Source organism: Cydia pomonella, chromosome 5 (genome assembly GCF_033807575.1).
Source record: "Cydia pomonella isolate Wapato2018A chromosome 5, ilCydPomo1, whole genome shotgun sequence".
Classification (NCBI taxonomy): domain Eukaryota; kingdom Metazoa; phylum Arthropoda; class Insecta; order Lepidoptera; family Tortricidae; genus Cydia; species Cydia pomonella.
In genome coordinates this window covers 18,127,921-18,147,397 of record NC_084707.1, presented here as the reverse complement: position 1 = coordinate 18,147,397, position 19,477 = coordinate 18,127,921, and the positions used below count along the sequence as shown (strand labels likewise).

At 42.7% G+C, this 19,477-nt stretch overlaps 1 protein-coding gene across 1 annotated transcript in view; it reads right to left on the bottom strand.

The window, feature by feature from the left end:
• Positions 1-5,063: 5,063 nt before the first annotated feature.
• LOC133517937 (E3 ubiquitin-protein ligase lubel-like) overlaps positions 5,064-19,477 on the bottom strand; it is a 40,645-nt gene continuing 26,231 nt past the window's right edge. The window contains exons 14-24 of the mRNA XM_061851420.1: positions 19,068-19,179; positions 15,771-18,715; positions 15,326-15,523; positions 12,326-12,553; positions 11,757-11,897; positions 11,122-11,273; positions 10,796-10,991; positions 8,888-9,030; positions 7,571-7,661; positions 7,309-7,471; positions 5,064-5,231 (exon numbers count right to left, since the gene is read on the bottom strand). Coding sequence (XP_061707404.1) covers positions 7,310-7,471; positions 7,571-7,661; positions 8,888-9,030; positions 10,796-10,991; positions 11,122-11,273; positions 11,757-11,897; positions 12,326-12,553; positions 15,326-15,523; positions 15,771-18,715; positions 19,068-19,179 — 4,368 coding nt within the window. The 3' untranslated portion in view covers positions 5,064-5,231; position 7,309. The remainder of the gene's footprint in view (positions 5,232-7,308; positions 7,472-7,570; positions 7,662-8,887; positions 9,031-10,795; positions 10,992-11,121; positions 11,274-11,756; positions 11,898-12,325; positions 12,554-15,325; positions 15,524-15,770; positions 18,716-19,067; positions 19,180-19,477) is intronic.

Here is a 19,477-nt window from a genome sequence, read left to right as displayed (position 1 = left end):
CACTTATTTCCCTAACCAAGAACCCAGCTTCACCTGTAGGGGACGTTTGTGTATATTGTGTATGTGGTCCGGGCATCCCGCTTTTATTCCTGATGCAAATGTTCTTAATTGTTAATGGTGTACCTACTGGAGTCCCACAATTAGATCCTGCTCTTTTGAATGTAATCCTGCACTCAGGGCACATCCAAGTGTCTCGCTCCGCCAGTGTAGGAGTCTTATTGATGCATATTTGCTGGTGATACAGCTTACCGCAAGATGTTACCATGCACTGAATATACCCCTCACCAACCGCAAACTCCTCTCTACAGCCGTGGCAGATCATCTCTGCACTATCACCTCGCTCCATTGTTTCGCTTCTAACTTGCTCCAAATAAGGCTTAAATTAGCACACCACTGCACAGCGACCCGGCGTAGCGATGCTATAGCGTCCGAGGGTGACGTAGCTCTCGTAGCACTTCGTAGCGCTTCGTAGCGCCACTGGCGTATCCGATGCTCACGGCTGCGGTGACGTCAGCGTGTGCGCGTCGCGGTACTTGATTTCGCCAATAGCGCACAATGATAACTTGGCTCAGTGGCGAAGACACAAGCCTCGCAAACTCACGGCCCGGGTTCGATTCCGGTGAACTTACAAAAAGTTGATGTCTCTTTCTAGAACCGCCCACAAGGAGGAGCCAACGCATAACAGATGCACAAGAGGAACAAGGAATCGCGTTAGTTAACTTTCGACCAATCACAATTAAAAGTTTAGAATAAACGAATACGGAATTCACTGCAAGACCGACACGTCCGCTCCAGGCGACCGCGGACGACGACCAATTCACTTGACTGTACGACGACGACCGAAGCCGGGACATCATTCTTTTTTGCAGTTTTTACCTATATGGTAATTAATAGATACAGTATAATATAAAAAGCGGCCAAGTGCGAGTCGGACTCGCGCATGAAGGGTTCCGTACCATTTAAGACGTATTAAAAAAAAATCTACTTGCTAGATCTTGTTCAACATTTTACCACTTTGGACACACATTTTACCACTTTGGAACTGTCTCTCGCGCAAACTATTCAGTTTAGAAAAAAATGATGTTAGGAACCTAAATATCATTTTTGAAGACCTATCCATAGATACCCCACACGTATGGGTTTGATGAAAAATTTTTTTTTTTAATTTATTGACGTATTAAAAAAAAACTATTCACTAGATCTCGTTCAAACCAATTTTCGGTGGAAGTTTGCATGGTAATGTATATCATATATTTTTTTTAGATTTTTCATTCTGTTATTTTAGAAGTTACAGGGGGGGGGGGGGACACACATTTTTTCACTTTGGAAGTGTCTCTCGCGCAAACTATTCAGTTTAGAAAAAAATTATATTAGAAACCTAAATATCATTTTTGAAGACCTATCCATAGATATCCCACACGTATGGGTTTGATGAAAAAAAATTTTTTTTTAAATTTTTATGACGTATTAAAAAAAAACTACTTACTAGATCTCGTTCGAACCAATTTTCGGTGGAAGTTTGCATGGCAATGTATATCATTTTTTTTTTTTAGATTTTTCATTCTGTTATTTTAGAAGTTACAGGGGGGGGGGACACACATTTTTTCACTTTGGAAGTGTCTCTCGCGCAAACTATTCAGTTTAGAAAAAAATGATATTAGAAACCTAAATATCATTTTTGAAGACCTATCCCCCACACGTATGGGTTTGATGAAAAAATTTTTTTTTTTAAATTTTTATGACGTATTAAAAAAAAAACTACTTACTAGATCTCGTTCGAACCAATTTTCGGTGGAAGTTTGCATGGCAATGTATATCATATATTTTTTTTAGATTTTTCATTCTGTTATTTTAGAAGTTACGGGGGGGGGGGACACACTTTTTACCACTTTGGAAGTGTCTCTCGCGCAAACTTTTCAGTTTAGAAAAAAATGATATTAGAAACCTCAATATCATTTTTAAAGACCTATCCATAGATACCCCACACGTATGAGTTTGATGAAAAAAGATTTTTTGAGTTTCAGTTCTAAGTATGGGGAACCCCCAAAATTTATTGTTTTTTTTCTATTTTTGTGTGAACATCATAATGCGGTTCATAGAATACAATACATCTACTTACCAAGTTTGAACAGTATAGCTTTTATAGTTTCGGAAAAAAGTGGCTGTGACAGAATCGGACAGACAGACGGACATGACGAATCTATAAGGGTTCCGTTTTTTGCCATTTGGCTACGGAACCCTAAAAATGAAAAACAATATTATGTGATCAAAATATGAGATCTGTGATATGAGACCAAAAACAACTTGCTTCGGGCAGCGCAGGATGAATTCCGTCAGGCTCGCGGGCGACGTCGACATGTCGACGCAACGGCGCGCAATGAGTGAGCGCTCACGTCTCGCGTCTGTGTGTGCGCACTCACACTTAGATAGCTCCCGCTCCCGCCCACCGCAGCGCGACAGAAACATAGCTTCAAAAATTCGAGATTTGAAAAGTTGCTCAGCTAGGAATTGCTCTTAAGCTTTTGGGCTTAGCTCTGACTCACTAATGGCCAAATTATAAACGGGACTTAATCACGTATAATTAAGTTTTAAAATTACCTCCGACGTTTCAAGGATGGCGTTATCCCCATAGTCTCGGAGAAGACTGGCTAAAGTCGACACCATTATCTTGACGTTGGAGGTAATTTTAGAACTTAATTAAACGCGATTAAGTCCCGTTTTCGAAAATAATAATGTGTAAAGGCAAAGTCTATGGCTGAGCTTATTACAAGGCTGAAGGCGCGGAGCATCCGATTGGCGCTTACGAATGAGGTTACAAAAGGACGAGCTGCAAGAAAGCAGAGCTTGAAATCAATGGCGAAGTGTGGACGAGGCCGTAGGCCGAGCTGCGAGAGAGGAAAGCTTTGATTTGGATCCATGGCCATAGTCTAAGTTTTTTTATGATACAGGAGGCAAACGAGCAGACGGATCACCTGATAGTAAGCGATTACCGCCGCCCGTGTAAGTGAGGCAGAAGATCGACTTGCGAAAACGTTATACGTTTTAAAAAGTGTCTTTTTGATGCTGTTAGGCAAACATACATTTGCTAACAGTTAGTTGCTACTTGATCATTCGGAAAAATAAAATTATGCTAATTATTGGCTGCGAAATGACTTTTGGCAATATAACTATCGGCAATGATTAAGAGAACCTCTAGAAGGCCTAGCTCCGCTCAAGACCCAACAACTGCAAAACAGTGGCTTGAAATCGAAGTTATGTAATCACCTGTATGTGCTGCTGGGCCTTTGGATTTATTCGAAAGCGTGACTTGATAGGATTCTTTTGGTTTTCAACCTTCGCGGGGCCCCTTATAACACTTAAAAAATGGTCAAATAGGTCGCAGTATTGCGGCTCGGCCTGGCCGACAAATCTGGCGTGCAAGAGAGCAAATTCGCTACAAAATCGGTAGCCTATGTCGAAAAATCGGCTGACGGGTGGGCGACCCCGACCGCAAGATTTTTTGGCCATGAGCTTTGAGGGCCTCCGCGTAAGGTCAAATCAAAGGCCTACGTTAAAGACGTGCTTACATGCCCTTATTACTCTCTTACTCTTACGTCGTCCACATGTGGGGCGAAGTAATCAGATGCAAATATTGAGTTATTTCCTTATGTTAGCTGGTAGAATTGACTTTTAAATGATGATCTTGAATGATATTTTATTACGTTGTTTTGGATTGGATTTGGTTTTATTTTTTTGGTGTTTCATAGTTATTAATAATAATAACTATGAAATACCAAAAATAATAACTTATTATTTTCCTCGCGTTGGTGTGGTGAAAAATAGTTTTTCTACTCCCGTACTTTTATTTGTCATTTAAAGGGTCGTGCACACATCTTTAAAACCCTACCTTAAGGGAACTCCATACTCGTGCGCGAATCGAGGCGCGAAGCCGCGAACGCGAGTGTGGAGGGCCCTCGCGTCGATTTCGCAGATTGTTCACGCCTTCGCGCCTTATTCCCCGTTTTTTGTCGGTATTTGGCCCGCGTCAGAGGAGACGCGAAGCGCGAACTTGCAAGACTCCACACTCGCGATCGCTTCGCGCCGCGATTCGCTCACGAGTCGGTTAATCTGAACTGTCATAACCTTCTATGGCGGCTACTTGGTTATATTGGGTGCGAACTTGATCAACCAAAAATCAATCTCACAGTTCCCAGTTTGAATCAGTGCCTTGCCGCAAACTAAATCCGATCAGCTGACCCTTCAGCGCCATCTTGCCGCGAACCAAACTGCAAAATCGCCCTGAAGTTGTGCGAGTGTGGAGTCTACGTCAACGTCGCGGTATGTTCGCTCCGCGAAGTCGCGCCGCGATTCACGCGCATAGTCTGGAGGGGCTTTATAGTTGTCAAGACAAGTCTTTAGTCTATTCCCCAAAAACGCATTTGTGCATATACGCAGTATCAAAGAGCATTATAATCATAGCTTTTCGGTGAAGGAAAACATTGTGAGGAAACCGGACTAATTCCAACATGAAGGTAAACTACTTCTGGGTTGGAAGGTCAGATTGACATACAGACAGACTGCCATAGTCGCTTTCGTAAAAACTAATCCCAAGATTTGGCGCACAACGCTAGGAAGAAGAAGTGTTTGTCGAATAAAATCTCCACTTTTGTGTTAAAAGCGTGTCTTTCAAGTTAAAATGGATGAAGACGAAAACTTAATGTTTACGCCTGAAAAAATATCGGTGATGGCCCAAGAACTAAAAATTTGTTGCCTTCAAAATCGCGATAGATGTAATGGAAAAATTGTTAAATTTACAATTTTATTTCAAAGTAAGTGCTTGGTCGTAGAAAAAGTATTGTATGCAACGTTATTTAACTGAGTCAAAAATACTCGTGGCGTCTTTATTAACAATTTTCGGCTTCGCCTCCAATTGTTACTCACGCCACTCGCCTTTTTTGACCTCTCTTAAACAACAGTTGCATAAAATACTATTGTCTATACCTACTTAACCTTGATGTGCTTTTTTACTCTGCTGGATAAAAGTACAGCTGTAAAGAGACAGAATAATAAATAAACAATAAGAATAAAGCAATATAGGTATTTTATTTTATAATAAATAATATAAATAACAATATCATTTCAAGATACTGGAATACAAGTAGCTTCTTGTTATGTTTGAATTATGTACGATGGTAGGCACTAGGCAGGTAGAGAAACGGCCATCAATCCAAGGGTATTTTTTCTTTCACGATCTAAAACATAAATATAAGAAGTTATTCTTCATCATTTTGTAAATAAATATGAAATTTTCGAATTATAAGGTTTTGCTAATGAATTAGCCATTTTTGCAGCTACGCCAATTTTTGGGAACACTGTAACAGACATAGAGTATGTCAACAAATATTAAAGGTACAAGTTGGCAGCCGACCGCACGCAGCACCAGCAGACGACATGTCGTCGCTTCATGTCGTCGCGACACGTCGTTGCGTCCTGTCGCTGCAGTCATGATTTCGATCCCGACTGCAGACGACAACTGCAGATGGCATCCAGTTGATTCCGAGCGGTCCGTGAAACAAGATGTCTGACGTGTTCGAGAATAGTGATCGCAATTTTTTACGTCTTTTATTAGAAGAGGAAGAAGATGATGATGACTTGCTTTTATTATACAGAAAAAGACGACAAGCCACATGTCCTATGATTAAATGCAGAGCAAGTGAGGGAACTTATTCAATACTGATCAAAAACCATTTGAAAAGCGATATGAAAGAATTCAGAGAGTATCGTTGCTCCGGCGTCAGCGACACTACTGATCTGCGGTCGGGCGACACTGCCGTCTGCCGCTCGGCGACGCGTCGCTAGCTTCATGTCGCTAACTACGGAGGGAATTTCATAGAAATACATAGAAACCAGTAGTGTCGTTGCGACACGTCGTCTGCAGTTGTCGCCTGCGGTCGGCTGCGAACTCGTACCTTTATTCTCCAGCTCGTAAAGGCCTTCAAAAAATGACGAGAAAGTTGCATTTTATCCACAAGAGTGGCCAAGTAAGTTGATGCAAATTTTAAGGTTCCTGTTGCAGACGACTTTAAAATTATGTTAATTTTTGTTGATCAAAACAATTATTTCTGGATTAATAATAAAAAAACAAGTCCATTCATAGCGTTCATTTGGATTTGATAGGTAACGTTTTACAAACTGTATGCATTATTCTCGCGTTGATAAAATTTGTGTTTCACTCCGTAGCAAAGTTACTTATGTCTAAAACCCTCGCAACGTTTAAGATTAAATGTTTCTAACCACTCGTGGTTAAATTTTAGGATCTTTTGCTTGCTCGGTTATCAATATTAGCATGAGGGTTAAAGTACAACTTTGCCTCCTTGTAAATCAAATTACTATTTTGAGTTCTTGTTGACCCGCAAGTTAACGGCGTTCGTATTTGCTCGGCCAGTAAAAAAACGGGATTTTAAATAAGAATACGGCCACCTCTCCATGGCCATGTCGTTCTTGGGTCACACTGGCCGGCTCTCGTACACCCCCATGGGTAATCGCCCGAGTAGGCCCGGCGTCTATTCTTAGCATACACCTCTTTGGCTTTATTATTTTCATATACATACCTACATTTATTACCGAGTGGTATGCCTAATTCTCTGAAAACTTAGTGATATTAAACCAAAGATTTATTAAGTGTCTATGATGGGGAAAGTCTAGACAATTTCTTGCTTCGAATTTGACAGTCGAGATGGCGCTAGCGCTGCATGGCTCGGTACATTACTTATGCGGCAACTTAGGCTGTCAAAATTTGACGTTTAACAATTCAGTAACCAGGAAACATGGTGCAGTACAGCGCCATATGTTTCGGATGTTAAGCTAACGGGCACGTTTTTATCTCAGACTTTTCCCCTATTAGAGCGTTTTACATTGTCCGATCCGATATTGGATGTAGGGTACATACGCGTAGCCAAGCCGCGGGGGTGCCGTCTTGAGCGGTCACGCACACTTCAACAAACATTATGCTACCATTGCTAACAAATATCGGTCCGACAGTTGACGGGAGGCTCCGTTATGGCTGAAATTACCGGAAGCGCCTTTCCAGTATCGGATGTCGGAAGGCGCCAATGAACAAAAACAGCTGCAGGAGAGTGCCATATGGCATCAAGTCCGTCTATTTTGCGTTATCTGTCGAGTTTTAGTAATAATGATTGATTTAGGTACTGATAAATAAATATAGAAAAACACGTCTTACATTTTACTTCCATCCGATATCGGATCGGACGACGTGAAAACGCCCTTACAATCAATAACTGTTTGGTTTGAAGATTAGTACGGTCTAACCTCAGCACACATGCCAGCGTAGATGGGGTCCGTGTCCCACGGGCCGCGCTCGGGCAGCGGCAGCGCGCGGCGCCGCAGCTCCGCCACCAGCTCGGGCACGTCCATGATGGGGATCGGGTCCAGCGGCCGGCACAGCGCCGCCAGGTACTCCACGTAGTGCGCCCTGACAACATCGACCAGTTACCTCGACGAGGCCGCGGCGGTACAGGCCGTCGAGCGAGCCGTACGGCCGCGGCGGCGGCCGCAGCGCCGCGCGCTTCACGAGCGTCTCCAGGTCGTCGATGCCGAGGATCGGCAGCGGGTCGATCTCGCGCCGCCGGATCAGCCGGCTCAGGTACTCCAGGTAGTGGTTCCTGCGGGCGCGGGTGCGTTTCGTTACAACCCAGTCTCATAATACTACGACTCGTGTATCCTATTTTAAAATTCCTAAAGAGATTTCCGAAATGCCCTTGTAGGTATTTGGTCATAAAATGAGATTTCTGAAATATCTGGAAGGAAAATGTAATCAGCTCTACATTAAAAATTGCCTACCATCAAAATGCTTAAATAACTTGCACGCCAGGCACTCGCTCGCTCACATTCTTTGTTTATTACGATGTAACTAAAATTAAAACGAACTTTTTCGTTGTTGATACATTTATATTTACGACATGTAACTTTTTACACTATTTTGACAATAATATTATCTTGTCTTATGTTCAATTCGAGTTTCTTTAAACAGCAATTTGCCTTGCAGAACCCTTAAATCCAAGATGATTTGGGCATCTCGCCAGTGCGACCGTGCGGGCCAAAGTCCTTATAAAATTATGGTTACAAGAATGTGGATAACAATCGCAATTTCAATTTTAGTAATAAATCTATTACGTAATTATTAAGTCGTAACGAAACGCATCCGTATCAAGTGCAATGGCACTCACACCGCTACCTGTGTCCTCGCCTTCTCTCTTTTCCAATAGGTACCAATTAGAGAGTGTAATCATTAGAAATAAATTGTCAGTCTGAGCGTATAATTGTTAATAGAAAGACTACGCTATGTTACACACAAAAAGAGAACATTTAAACGTTAAGAACGAATGCCTGCGTGCTTTATGTGGCTAGTTATGCACTACTTTTTCAGAGTTAGGTAGGTATAATGATATAACATGGAAGATACGAGTAGATGAGTTTTTATTATTGGCAGGCGTTAAGCAACCGTTGCGATGAGTGACTGCACCCTCCTATACGCTCTCGTGCTGTGGGTCGCAGTTTATGTCCACCATGATTTTTAAACAATGTAGGTAATAAGGGATTATTAGATCTAATCTTTCTTCAGACCCTTTCTGCTATCTTGCTCCTAAAAGGGGTATGGAAACAACATAACTAGGTCTATGATGTGACTATATGTCTTGAGAAGGGATAGACAACCCCCAACCCCTATATATAATAACCCCTATAAGGTAGCAATACTTCAGGAACATCGTTAGAAGCTGCTCTGACTACTTCAACCTTCAGTAAACTTGTGTTACTTGCTATCTAATTAGAGATCTAAATAGGAAGAGTTGACATGATCGCGAAGGTTAAATAGTGGGAATGCACATACTTGCAGAGTCCGGCGTGCTTAGGCGGCGCGTCGGCGTTGCAGGCGCCGTCCACCAGCCCGGTGGGCGTCTCGCGCTGCAGCTGCACCGGGCAGCGAGTTGGAGATCCTTCTGGCGCCTCCACTTCGAATGTGACGTTGTTCATCTGTAACATTTTTCTCGATTAGCTATCTTTTCGTAAGATGTGAGAAGTCTAATGGCTCCTCAACGCAATCGGCAATGTTTGGCAATTACAGGATGGATGGCGATTGTCTCCAGGGGCAGTTTTAGCCCACGTAGCGCCCGAGTGCAACCAATGGTCTGGCGCCTTCTAGTAGGCGCGCGGCCAAAATAATTCATACATATAGTTACATTTTTAATTGATAATTGTTTTTACACTATTTCTGATTTTTTTCTGTATAATTTTAATACTTATGATTTGACATGACTTAATATTAATAATAACTAGGTATTTCCTGGTTCTATTTTCCTTTAAAATTCATTAGTAGTTGTAGTTTTACATGTATGTAAAATGTATAATTGTTGGTGCAATAAAGAATATTTACCTACTTACTTATATATGTACTATTAGTACATTAGGAACTAATTAAAATGTTTGTACGCCATCAGGCAAGGAGAAACACATATTTATTTATCACCACTGTAATCAGTTTGAAATACCTATACTAACGAATAAAAACACTTTGACAGAGACAGAAAATAGCGTGTCAATCTACTATTTTTTTTTGTGCTTAGCATCCTTACTTGAGCGATGCGACAACGACACTACGCCAATATAACATTTAATTAGGTATCTGTTTTATTTGAAGGTTGATTACACTTTGAAACAAAAGTTAGGTTAAGGCTTATTAGAGTCAATTCGCTTCTGCATCTCTAATCTAATATCGTTTTTGCATATTCGAAAATATATATTTTCGTTTTTCACGGTTAGGGCTCAAATATCGGGCTCGTGGTCCTATGGCCGGGCTAAGTTTTCTGTTTCACGAAATATTAGAATATTGTTAAAAATATTTAAATTAAATGTAAAAAAATACTTTTATCGAATTCAATGTTTCATATTTTTACACTTGAACTATTTTCCGTAGAAAACTGCTCGGCTATCGGATCTCGATTCTTACAACAGTCATTAGGCCCCGTTCGCAAATGCCCGGCGACCATGTGGATATAACAAGCCCTATTGTGTAGAGTACGGGCCATCACATGAGCGTAGCATGTTTGTATGCAGGGGTGCTAAGCTAACAGTTTTGCTGACTGTACTAGCGTCTTTTGCGTGTTGGCATCTAGCTCAGCTCTGTCATCGTTATGAAACAGCGTTGTGGCAACTTTACATCGAGCAGCAGCCGTAGTCTGCCAAAACGCGGGCGCCGCGCCATGTCTTCAAGAGCGTCGGCGCCGCAAGCGCGCATCTTTGGAGGTGTCGCGAGCGGCACCAGGCGCCCGTGTGCACTGCACACCCTGCATTATAGGTCGAATGGCCGTCATATGCTATGTCTCAATGCAATAGGTTTTATGTGATAGAGAATACGAGTTGCATATTGAGGTTTTTGGGTGTGGTGGAGGTGCGTAAATTTACCTGGGTTGTGAACGTGCAGTCCTAGCGTGCAATATTCGCTCATAGTGAACCTTATGTAGTAGAGCTTTACCTGCAGCAGTGTCTGCAGTTCACGCGGCTCTTTATCGCGCACATACAGGAGACAGTTCCTTGGGTGGTGCGCGCGCAAGCTTAGGTACGCCGCACTCGCAATAGTGAGCCGTATGTAGTAGACCGCAAGGTCGTTTTACCTGCAGCAGCGTCTGTAGTTCATGAGGCTACTTGTCGCACAGATAGAGGAGACAGTTCCTCGATTGGTGCGCGTGTAAAACCAGCCACACCGCACTCGCCAATGTACTAGAGCAGATGATTGCTTTACCTGCAGCAGAGTCTGCAGTTCATGTGGCTCCTTGTCGCGCAGATAGAAGAGACAGTTCCTGGGGTGGTGCGCGTGCAGGCCGAGCCGCGCGCAATATTCGCTCAGGCCGCAGCGCGCGCCCATAGTGAACGGTTTTCCGCAGCCGTAGCAGAACTCGTACTTGCATTGCGTGCACGTGAAGTGCATGCAGCCGCCCCTGTAAATAAATTACATTACATTACACATACATTTAGGTAACTTAAAAAGTTCTGATGTGCTGGTAACTTAAAAAGCTTTGACCTCCAGCTACGCCTCGCTCAGGCCCTCACACTACACTAGTGACGCACCTAGACAGCGAGTACTTGAAGTGGCAGCGCGGGCACTCGAGCCCGTTCTCGCGGAGGTGCTGCTGCACGGCGGCGGCCGACCGCTCAGGGTCGTTATCCTCTAACCACGCCGCGTACTGCTCGCAGCTCAGACCCTCGTGATTCGTTGACCACTGGAACATCACATGATATTAGAAACACATCCACTGCTGTGCACTGCGAGAAAAATCCCCCGGAGTCTGATGATTGCGATAATCATTTTGCTTGACAAGGATGACGCCAACGGTTCGAACATACAAATGGTAATCCGCGCCTCGTGGCGATGTGCAAATGGGATACCGCTATATAATGTTCATAGCGCTGTCTCGCTCACAGATGTACAGGTTAACTTGGGCCAAATTGAATCCGGATCAAGTCGTTGAACATGTCCAGCAATCTTGGACTTAAAATACGTGAGGGTCCCGCGTTAATATATTTCATGTTTGTTTCTGTTTTGTTATTAAAAAAGAAGGATTCTAAAACACATACTAAGATTGTTATGAAATTTAATCCTTAATGATCGAAAGAAGTCGATGTAATTGTAGTACATATAAGAAATTTGTGCTAGCGAAAGACACGCATTTGTTACCAATTTTGGAATATTTAGTGAATCTCACCGGTTTCCTGCAAGTAGCACAGCTGACCGATCTACATTCGGGACAACGAACTTTCTTCTGCTTCGGATGCACGAAGAATCCCGACGAACACTCCACGCACCATCTGAAGTTCGGGTCCCTCGCTAAAGTTCGGTCTCGTAACTGGAATTAAAAACTGGGTTGTACACTAATTTACCACAGTGCGTTATTATTTCAAATGCATTTAATCATATTTAAATAAGAATTTTGTCTTCAACGGAGTCGAATAAACTAATATAGTTTCATTATTTAGAATTTTCACCGCTATAAGAATCGTCGACCTATTCTTTCCTACTTAGGCGCACCATGCATTGGCTGAAATTATCAGATTCTATGGTCACGGAATAAATTTATTCGTTGTTTTTTTTTTACATAGTAAAAACAGGTGCCGTAAACGAAAAACCAAGTGCCATTGACAATATCTGAAATAATTTTCAGCCCTTTTGGGATGTTTCTCACTCGATAAAGACAATCTCGATATTAATATAACTTGCATAGCGCCACATAATATATCATTCGTCTCTTTCATCTCTTTTGGAACGCGAGATTACCTTTCTCTGGAACAACTCGTGCACGTCCGCGTCCAACAGCACTTTGAGCAGTATGTCGAGGTGCGCGAAGTACTCGAGCCAGGCATCCTCCTCTAGCGTCTCCAGCTCGGGTTCCTTGCAGTACGGGCACACGCAGTCGACGACGCTGCGCTCCGTCACTTGCACGGTGAAGTACAGGCGCGCACACTCGCGGCAGCAGCGGTGCGTGCAACGCAGCATTGACACCATCTGTATTTATATCGAACGCAAATTAATGAACAGGTGCTTTTTCAGGTGGTCGACCCATCAAGGGGCTAAGTGACAATCGTTTGAACAAAACGGCAATCAAAACTTAAATAATATATGGAAATGAACACGTGATTTTCGTTCGCACCTGTCACCCTATTACCTTAAATATTTAGTATTCGATTTACGTGTAATGATAAAGAATTGGTTACGACCTTCAACAGAGAGGGGGACGGGTCAAAAAGGGGGCGGGGGGATGGCAAACAAACAATTAGGCGTCACTAAGCACCTATTCTTAACCGACTTCAAGATTTCAAAAGGAGGAGGTTATCAATTCGGATGTATGTTTGTTTTTTTTTTTTTAATGTTTGTTACTCCGTAACTCCGTCATTTCTGAACCAATTTTGAAAATTATTTTTTTGTTTGTTTTTTTCTTCAACGAGACAGAAAACGCCTTGAAGCTTTTGAAATGTGGTGCTGGCGGCGTATGGAGAAAATAAGCTGGACAGAAAAAGTAACCATCGAGGAGGTCTTAAATAGAGTTCGAGAAAAACGGTGCCTATTGAGAACCATCGAAAGTAGAAGAGGAAACATGTTGGGACACCTGTTACGACACGACGAATTCATCAAGACCATCATAGAAGGGAAAGTAGAAGGAAGGAGAAATAGAGGAAAGCCAAGAAGGGCATACATGGATCAAGTGAAGGAGAAAGTGAACGTCGTGTCGTATCAGGCCGTCAAGGAAGAGGCCAATGAAAGGCATGCCTGGAGATAGCGTCACCGACAAGAGCGCTCCGTAACTCCGTCATTTCTGAACCAATTTTGAAAATTATTTTTTTGTTTGTTTTTTTCTTCAACGAGACAGAAAACGCCTTGAAGCTTTTGAAATGTGGTGCTGGCGGCGTATGGAGAAAATAAGCTGGACAGAAAAAGTAACCATCGAGGAGGTCTTAAATAGAGTTCGAGAAAAACGGTGCCTATTGAGAACCATCGAAAGTAGAAGAGGAAACATGTTGGGACACCTGTTACGACACGACGAATTCATCAAGACCATCATAGAAGGGAAAGTAGAAGGAAGGAGAAATAGAGGAAAGCCAAGAAGGGCATACATGGATCAAGTGAAGGAGAAAGTGAACGTCGTGTCGTATCAGGCCGTCAAGGAAGAGGCCAATGAAAGGCATGCCTGGAGATAGCGTCACCGACAAGAGCGCAGCTCTTAAATTTATGATGATTTATATATATACAGATTGGTCCCGTTTTTGTCAAAACTCAGTTCTGATGATGGGATCCATGAGGAATCGAGGGAACTCTTCAACTGTAAAAGGCATACATATAGTGTTTTTTGTATTTTCTTTAACAAATCAAGCATTTACATTTAAAAAAGTGACATTTGATGAAGTGGAACTGCTGATGATAATCAGAATGGAACTCTTCAACGACGAATAGTACACGTTTGGCGATTTGTCATATTCGCTGTGTTTGTTAAGTAAATTAGATTTTCAAGACAAATTTTTGTCAAGTTCGAGTTCTGACGATGGGGTCCATGAGGAATCGAGCGAACTCTTCTTATGTATTCTTCAAATGTGTAAGCAGCCATTTGATGAAGAAGCTTAGTTGTTAATAATCGTCCGAAATGGAAAGAAAGTTGAAACTGATTGATTATTTGCTGCACGAAGATTAAATGTGACGTTATCTATGAAAAGGGACCTTATTGTCGATGGCGCTTCCGCCGTAATAAACGATGCTCCGATACAAATACAATGCTGCGCGACGCAGTGCGGCGTAAGCGCCATCGACAATAAGGTCCCTTTTCTAGATAATGCCACAAATAAGGCTCGGTTGACCAAACCCTACCCCATGGAAAGCATCCCCACCCCTTGAAAATAAGATTAGATAAGGATTTTTTATTTCACGCAATCAGTAGTATATTGACAATTAGACAAATGCTTTTTTTATTCCAAATTTAAGTAGTTCTTTCACTATTACCACTTTTATGTCGAAAGGCGGGTTTTTAAACAAAAAAACTCAAATAACTTGAAAACCAATGAGTTTTGACCCCTGGTTGACTGGACTTAATCATTGCAAATGACCCATAGAATAACTCCTTTCATGGAATACGGCTAATTTCCAATCATCCTGTATATCTTATCCTATTGTAAGTACAATGTTTCAGAGCAATCTAGCTAGTCGTTTTTTAAATGAGAGCGTAACTACGTTTGTATGGAGAATCGACCTTGCTGCGGACTCGAATTCGAATAAAATCAACAAAGGATTGTTAGGTTCATAAATTTGCAGACAAATCTAGGTGTTCACAAAGATCACCGGATAAGCTAGATCTGCCAAGTAGTGGCGTAACTGTAGAAAGTAAAGAGCGGGCGAAATAACTGCCCTCAATCTGAAAGCTCCACTAATAACTGCATCTGTTGCCAGCTCTCGTACAGACCTGGTGCTCGGGCAGGCGGGAGGCGCACAGCTCGCAGTCCTGGTGCAGGTAGGCGAACGCGGCGGGCAGGTCGGCGCACTCGAGCGCGGCCAGCAGCGCGGCGGGCGCGTCGGCGCCGCGCGCCATCAGCTACACCGCCAGCTGGGCCTGCTGCCTGCTCTCGTACCTGGTGCTCGGGCAGGCGGGAGGCGCACAGCTCGCAGTCCTGGTGCAGGAAGGCGAGCGCGGTGGGCAGGTCGGCGCACTCGAGCGCGGCCAGCAGCGCGGCGGGCGCGTCGGCGCCGCGCGCCATCAGCTACACCGCCAGCTGGGCCTGCTGCCTGCTCTCGTACCTGGTGTTCGGGCAGGCGGGAGGCGCACAGCTCGCAGTCCTGGTGCAGGTAGGCGAGCGCGGCGGGCAGGTCGGCGCACTCGAGCGCGGCCAGCAGCGCGGCGGGCGCGTCGGCGCCGCGCGCCACTAGCTCCACCGCCAGCTGCGCCTGCTCCCAGCTCTCGGCCGCGCCTTCGGCTAGAAGCATGCGTGCTTGTCTCTGTAACCACAGGTGTACTTTAAGATCGTTGACACTCTTGCGCTGTTTCAGATTGGGGGATTGGGGTGATATCGAAAAGTAACATCTCATATTTTAGCTGTTTTCCTACGAGACGGGACCCCGGGGTCCTCTAGTAGATATGGAAAATCATACAAGATTGATAGTTACACTTCATGTTATCGGCATAGGAAGAGCGGTCCATAGGCGGAAACTTTTGGAAAATCACATTATAAAAGTGAATGGTTACCTCAGGTGATCCCTCCGGAAGCCGTACGTGAGCCAAGTCGATCATCTGTCCGGAGACGCGACGCAAAGTGAGCGGCGGCGGCGGCGATGGTGGTCGTCGCTCCGGCTCTGGCTCTGGCTTAACCACAACTTGCATTTGCGAATCGTCAGAATCACTGTCCGTCCATTCGTCTTCGGTTCGACATGTCTCGCGGAAAAATGGCTCATTCTTTTCTTTTGACGGCGTTTTTGGCGGAGAGGGCTGTTTAAGTTGTTGTGATTTCGATGGAGGTTGCGGAGCAGGCTTCTTCTTATTCAAAGTCGATGTTGACGGTTTAACCTCTATTGTACTTGCGGCTGGTGGTGCCGGTGCTGGTGCTTTTCCAGTTTTTGGATTAAATAACCTAGATTGTAGTTGCTTAACATGGCCGCTGCTGATATTCCCGAAATGAGCTTTAGGGGGACCTGGTGCGGGATTCTGTTTTATAGATGCTCGCCGTACAGGTACTTTGGAAACAAGTACCTTCGGAGCAATCTTGTCTACTTTCTGTTTGATGCTGGGCAATATTTTAATAGGCTTTGGTATGTTGGACCTGGTGGGGGTATTCTTTTCATCTTTAGGAGGACTTAATGATTTCTTATCTGGTGATGTACTAGATCTCGACTCTGCTTCAATAACTTGCTTATGTATATTTATGTTCTCAGTTTGAGGCGTGATATTGACGATGTCATGATTTATATGCATTTCCTTATCTTCATACTCTTTATCCGCGTTTGCAATGTCAGATTGAGAGAATTCTGAATTTTCAATTTTGTTCAAATTATTTTGAAGGGTATTTGTGATTTCAATTAGTTGTTCCACAATTTCATCAGTAGTGTTAATGTTATTTAGGGATGGAGAAGAAGGTTTGCGATCCATTTCAATAGCAACAGTAGCGTCATTAGCAGTATGTTCTACGACTTGATTAATATTAGTGACATTATCATCATTATCTTCTTCAGAAGATTCCTTAATGTTTAATTCTACGGTAGTTTCATTATCTAACATATCATGGGTTTCTAGTGGTTCATCTATGAATGGTAATTCTTCAATAGTTGCATTAATTATCGGTAGTATGTTTTCACTTACTGTTGCTACCAATGCTGGTACAGGCTGGAAAACCATTAGGTGTATGTCTTGTTTAATATAAGGCGGCTTTTCGATTTTAGGTATCATAGAGTCTTGTTCAGAGTTAGTTTTTTGCTTTTCCGGTATGACAGGTTGATCCGTGCCTAGTTCTTCGTAAATCTCTTCAAAGGTATTAACCGTAGCAAAATTGTTGTTGACGTCCTGACGCTTTGGACGTGTTTCAGTTTTCTCCGTCTCTGTTCCTAACTGAATAGATATCGTATGTTCTTCTTGAAGGCTCCGTGCGATGGAATTTAGTATTTCAAAATTTGTTTGTTGAATGGCGTCGGTTTGAGCTTCTATATGATCCATTGCTTCTTCAAATTGTTCGTTTTCCTCAGAACTAGTCCTATCTAAGACTGGAGTGCCCTTTTCGGTATTTTGCTGCATTTCTCCTTCTTCTTCATTTTCACTACTTGTATAATCTTTATTTTCTGTAGTTAAGTCGTCTGTTTCCTCATCGGATTCACTGAATGATGATTCATGATCAGTTGATAAATCAGAGTCATTAGAACTATTATCAGCCTCATTATGTGACGAGTTTGAATCATGGAGAGAATTAATGTCTGAATTAATTTCAGCTTTCATTTGCTGGATAAGTTTTTGTGTATTATCTACAATGTCGTTCAAATTCTTTGTTTTATCATTGTCTATAATAAGATAGTCTCGTTCTATTGTGTTTGTTGATGACTTATTTGCTGTAGATAATTTATTTCTCGACTTTATGGTATGTTTAGCAGAAGTCTGGTTTCTACTCTCAAAATGTGTTTGGGTAGTTTCGACATTGTTTATTATTTCTGTTTCAGTCTTTTCTTTACTAACACTAGATACAGCTTCTTGCACTGTGTTATCTGATGCTACGTTTGAGATAATATCCCCCATGTGATCATTACCGGGCACAATCTCAATTGCATTGTTTTGCTCAGGTGGATGTAGTGTTTCAGGTGTTTCTAGTATTTCAGCATCATAATTACTATTCAATGTTACTATATTGCGAGTAGCATTAAAGTCATTGAAATTTATAATATAACCAGGCCTTTCATTAGTAACACTAGGTAAAGGGCTGTGCCTAGTCAATGCATTGTAAGCATTTATGAAATCGTTTTCAGATTGTCCGAGGTCGAGCGACTGTGTTTGTTCCGGTTTCATATCTAAAGTAATGTTAGCATTCTTTTCATTTTTAACGCTGTTACTATCTGCTACTTGTTGTAGTTTGTTATTAACGATAATATTAGTACCTGTTCTTACTTCTAAATTATTGCTATCTAATATTTGTTCTGGTTTGTTATCTAAAGTAGTATTAGCATCTTTGCTTTTTTCTAGATTATTGTTATCCGCTAGTAAACCTTTCAAAAGTAAATTTTCATCAATGGACGGGATCCCTGCTTGTAAAAGTAACGCTTTTAATTTTTGAGCTATATCTTCAGTATCGATTGCGTTTACTTTATCTTGCGTGTTTGGAATATTAGGAGCATTAATGGGTTTCTCTGCCTTTACTTTACTACTAGTCGGAATAGAAGCGAAATTTGTATGAGCTGAAGCGAAATCTGTCGGCACCGAAGTAAAATCTATCGGAGCTGAAGCCAAATCTGGCGGAACCGATGCGAAATCTATCGGGACCGAAGCAATATTATTTCCTAAATTGTCCAGCTTATTGTGATCGGGTAAACTCCAAACATCTCTGTCGAGATCCATATCAAATAAGCTCGGAGTTTTAGCCGGGAGCGGCAAGTACATCCAGTCGTCATCTTGAAATGTTTTCGGTATCGGCTCTTCGAATTCATCTGAACTGTCTTCTGCTGAAACGTAAACATAAATGAATAAAAAATCATATCTGTGTGTTTAGTTGAATCTTTCAAGGAGTTGGAATTGAGTAATTTATTCGATTGTAGAAGAGATGTAAAGTCTTAGTATAAATTGCGCCCCCTATTTTGTGCCGACTGGATTGTCAAACGTTAACTATTGACGACCAGAGTTACGGCATAATGTACGGTGCCGTACAGTAACATATACATGAGCTGTCGAATTCGAAGCACACTACATTTCTGTACGCTGCTTAGGAAGTAGATGGCGATGGTTTTGTTCACATGTACGTAAGTTATCCTGTAGCCTTACCTGTGCTCGACACTGCCTGTCGGCCACGACACTTACCGCGCACTAGCCGGTGGGCGGGCGTCGGCGCGGCGTCCACGTCGGCGCCGGCCGGCGAGCCCCACACGCGCCCGCGCAGCCGCCGCTCCTCACCGACGCTGCCCGCCACCGCCTGCAACAACGTTCTATTACAAATTTACTAAGATACATTTTAGATGACAAATGGTACTTACTAGAAGCAAGCTGTAGGGCTATGATGGTCGGCTTTTTATCATTTGTCACCATGCCTGTCACTTTCTAACAAGTATGTAAGCGCGAAAGTGACGGGCATACTGACAAATGATAAAAATGCGACCGTGTTACAGCCGCTGTAAGGGTTTCGGCGCGCATATTCAAAGATATATAAATATGTTATACCTAACAAAATATTTTATGATTATTCTCTCTTTTGCAATTTATATAGTGTCGTT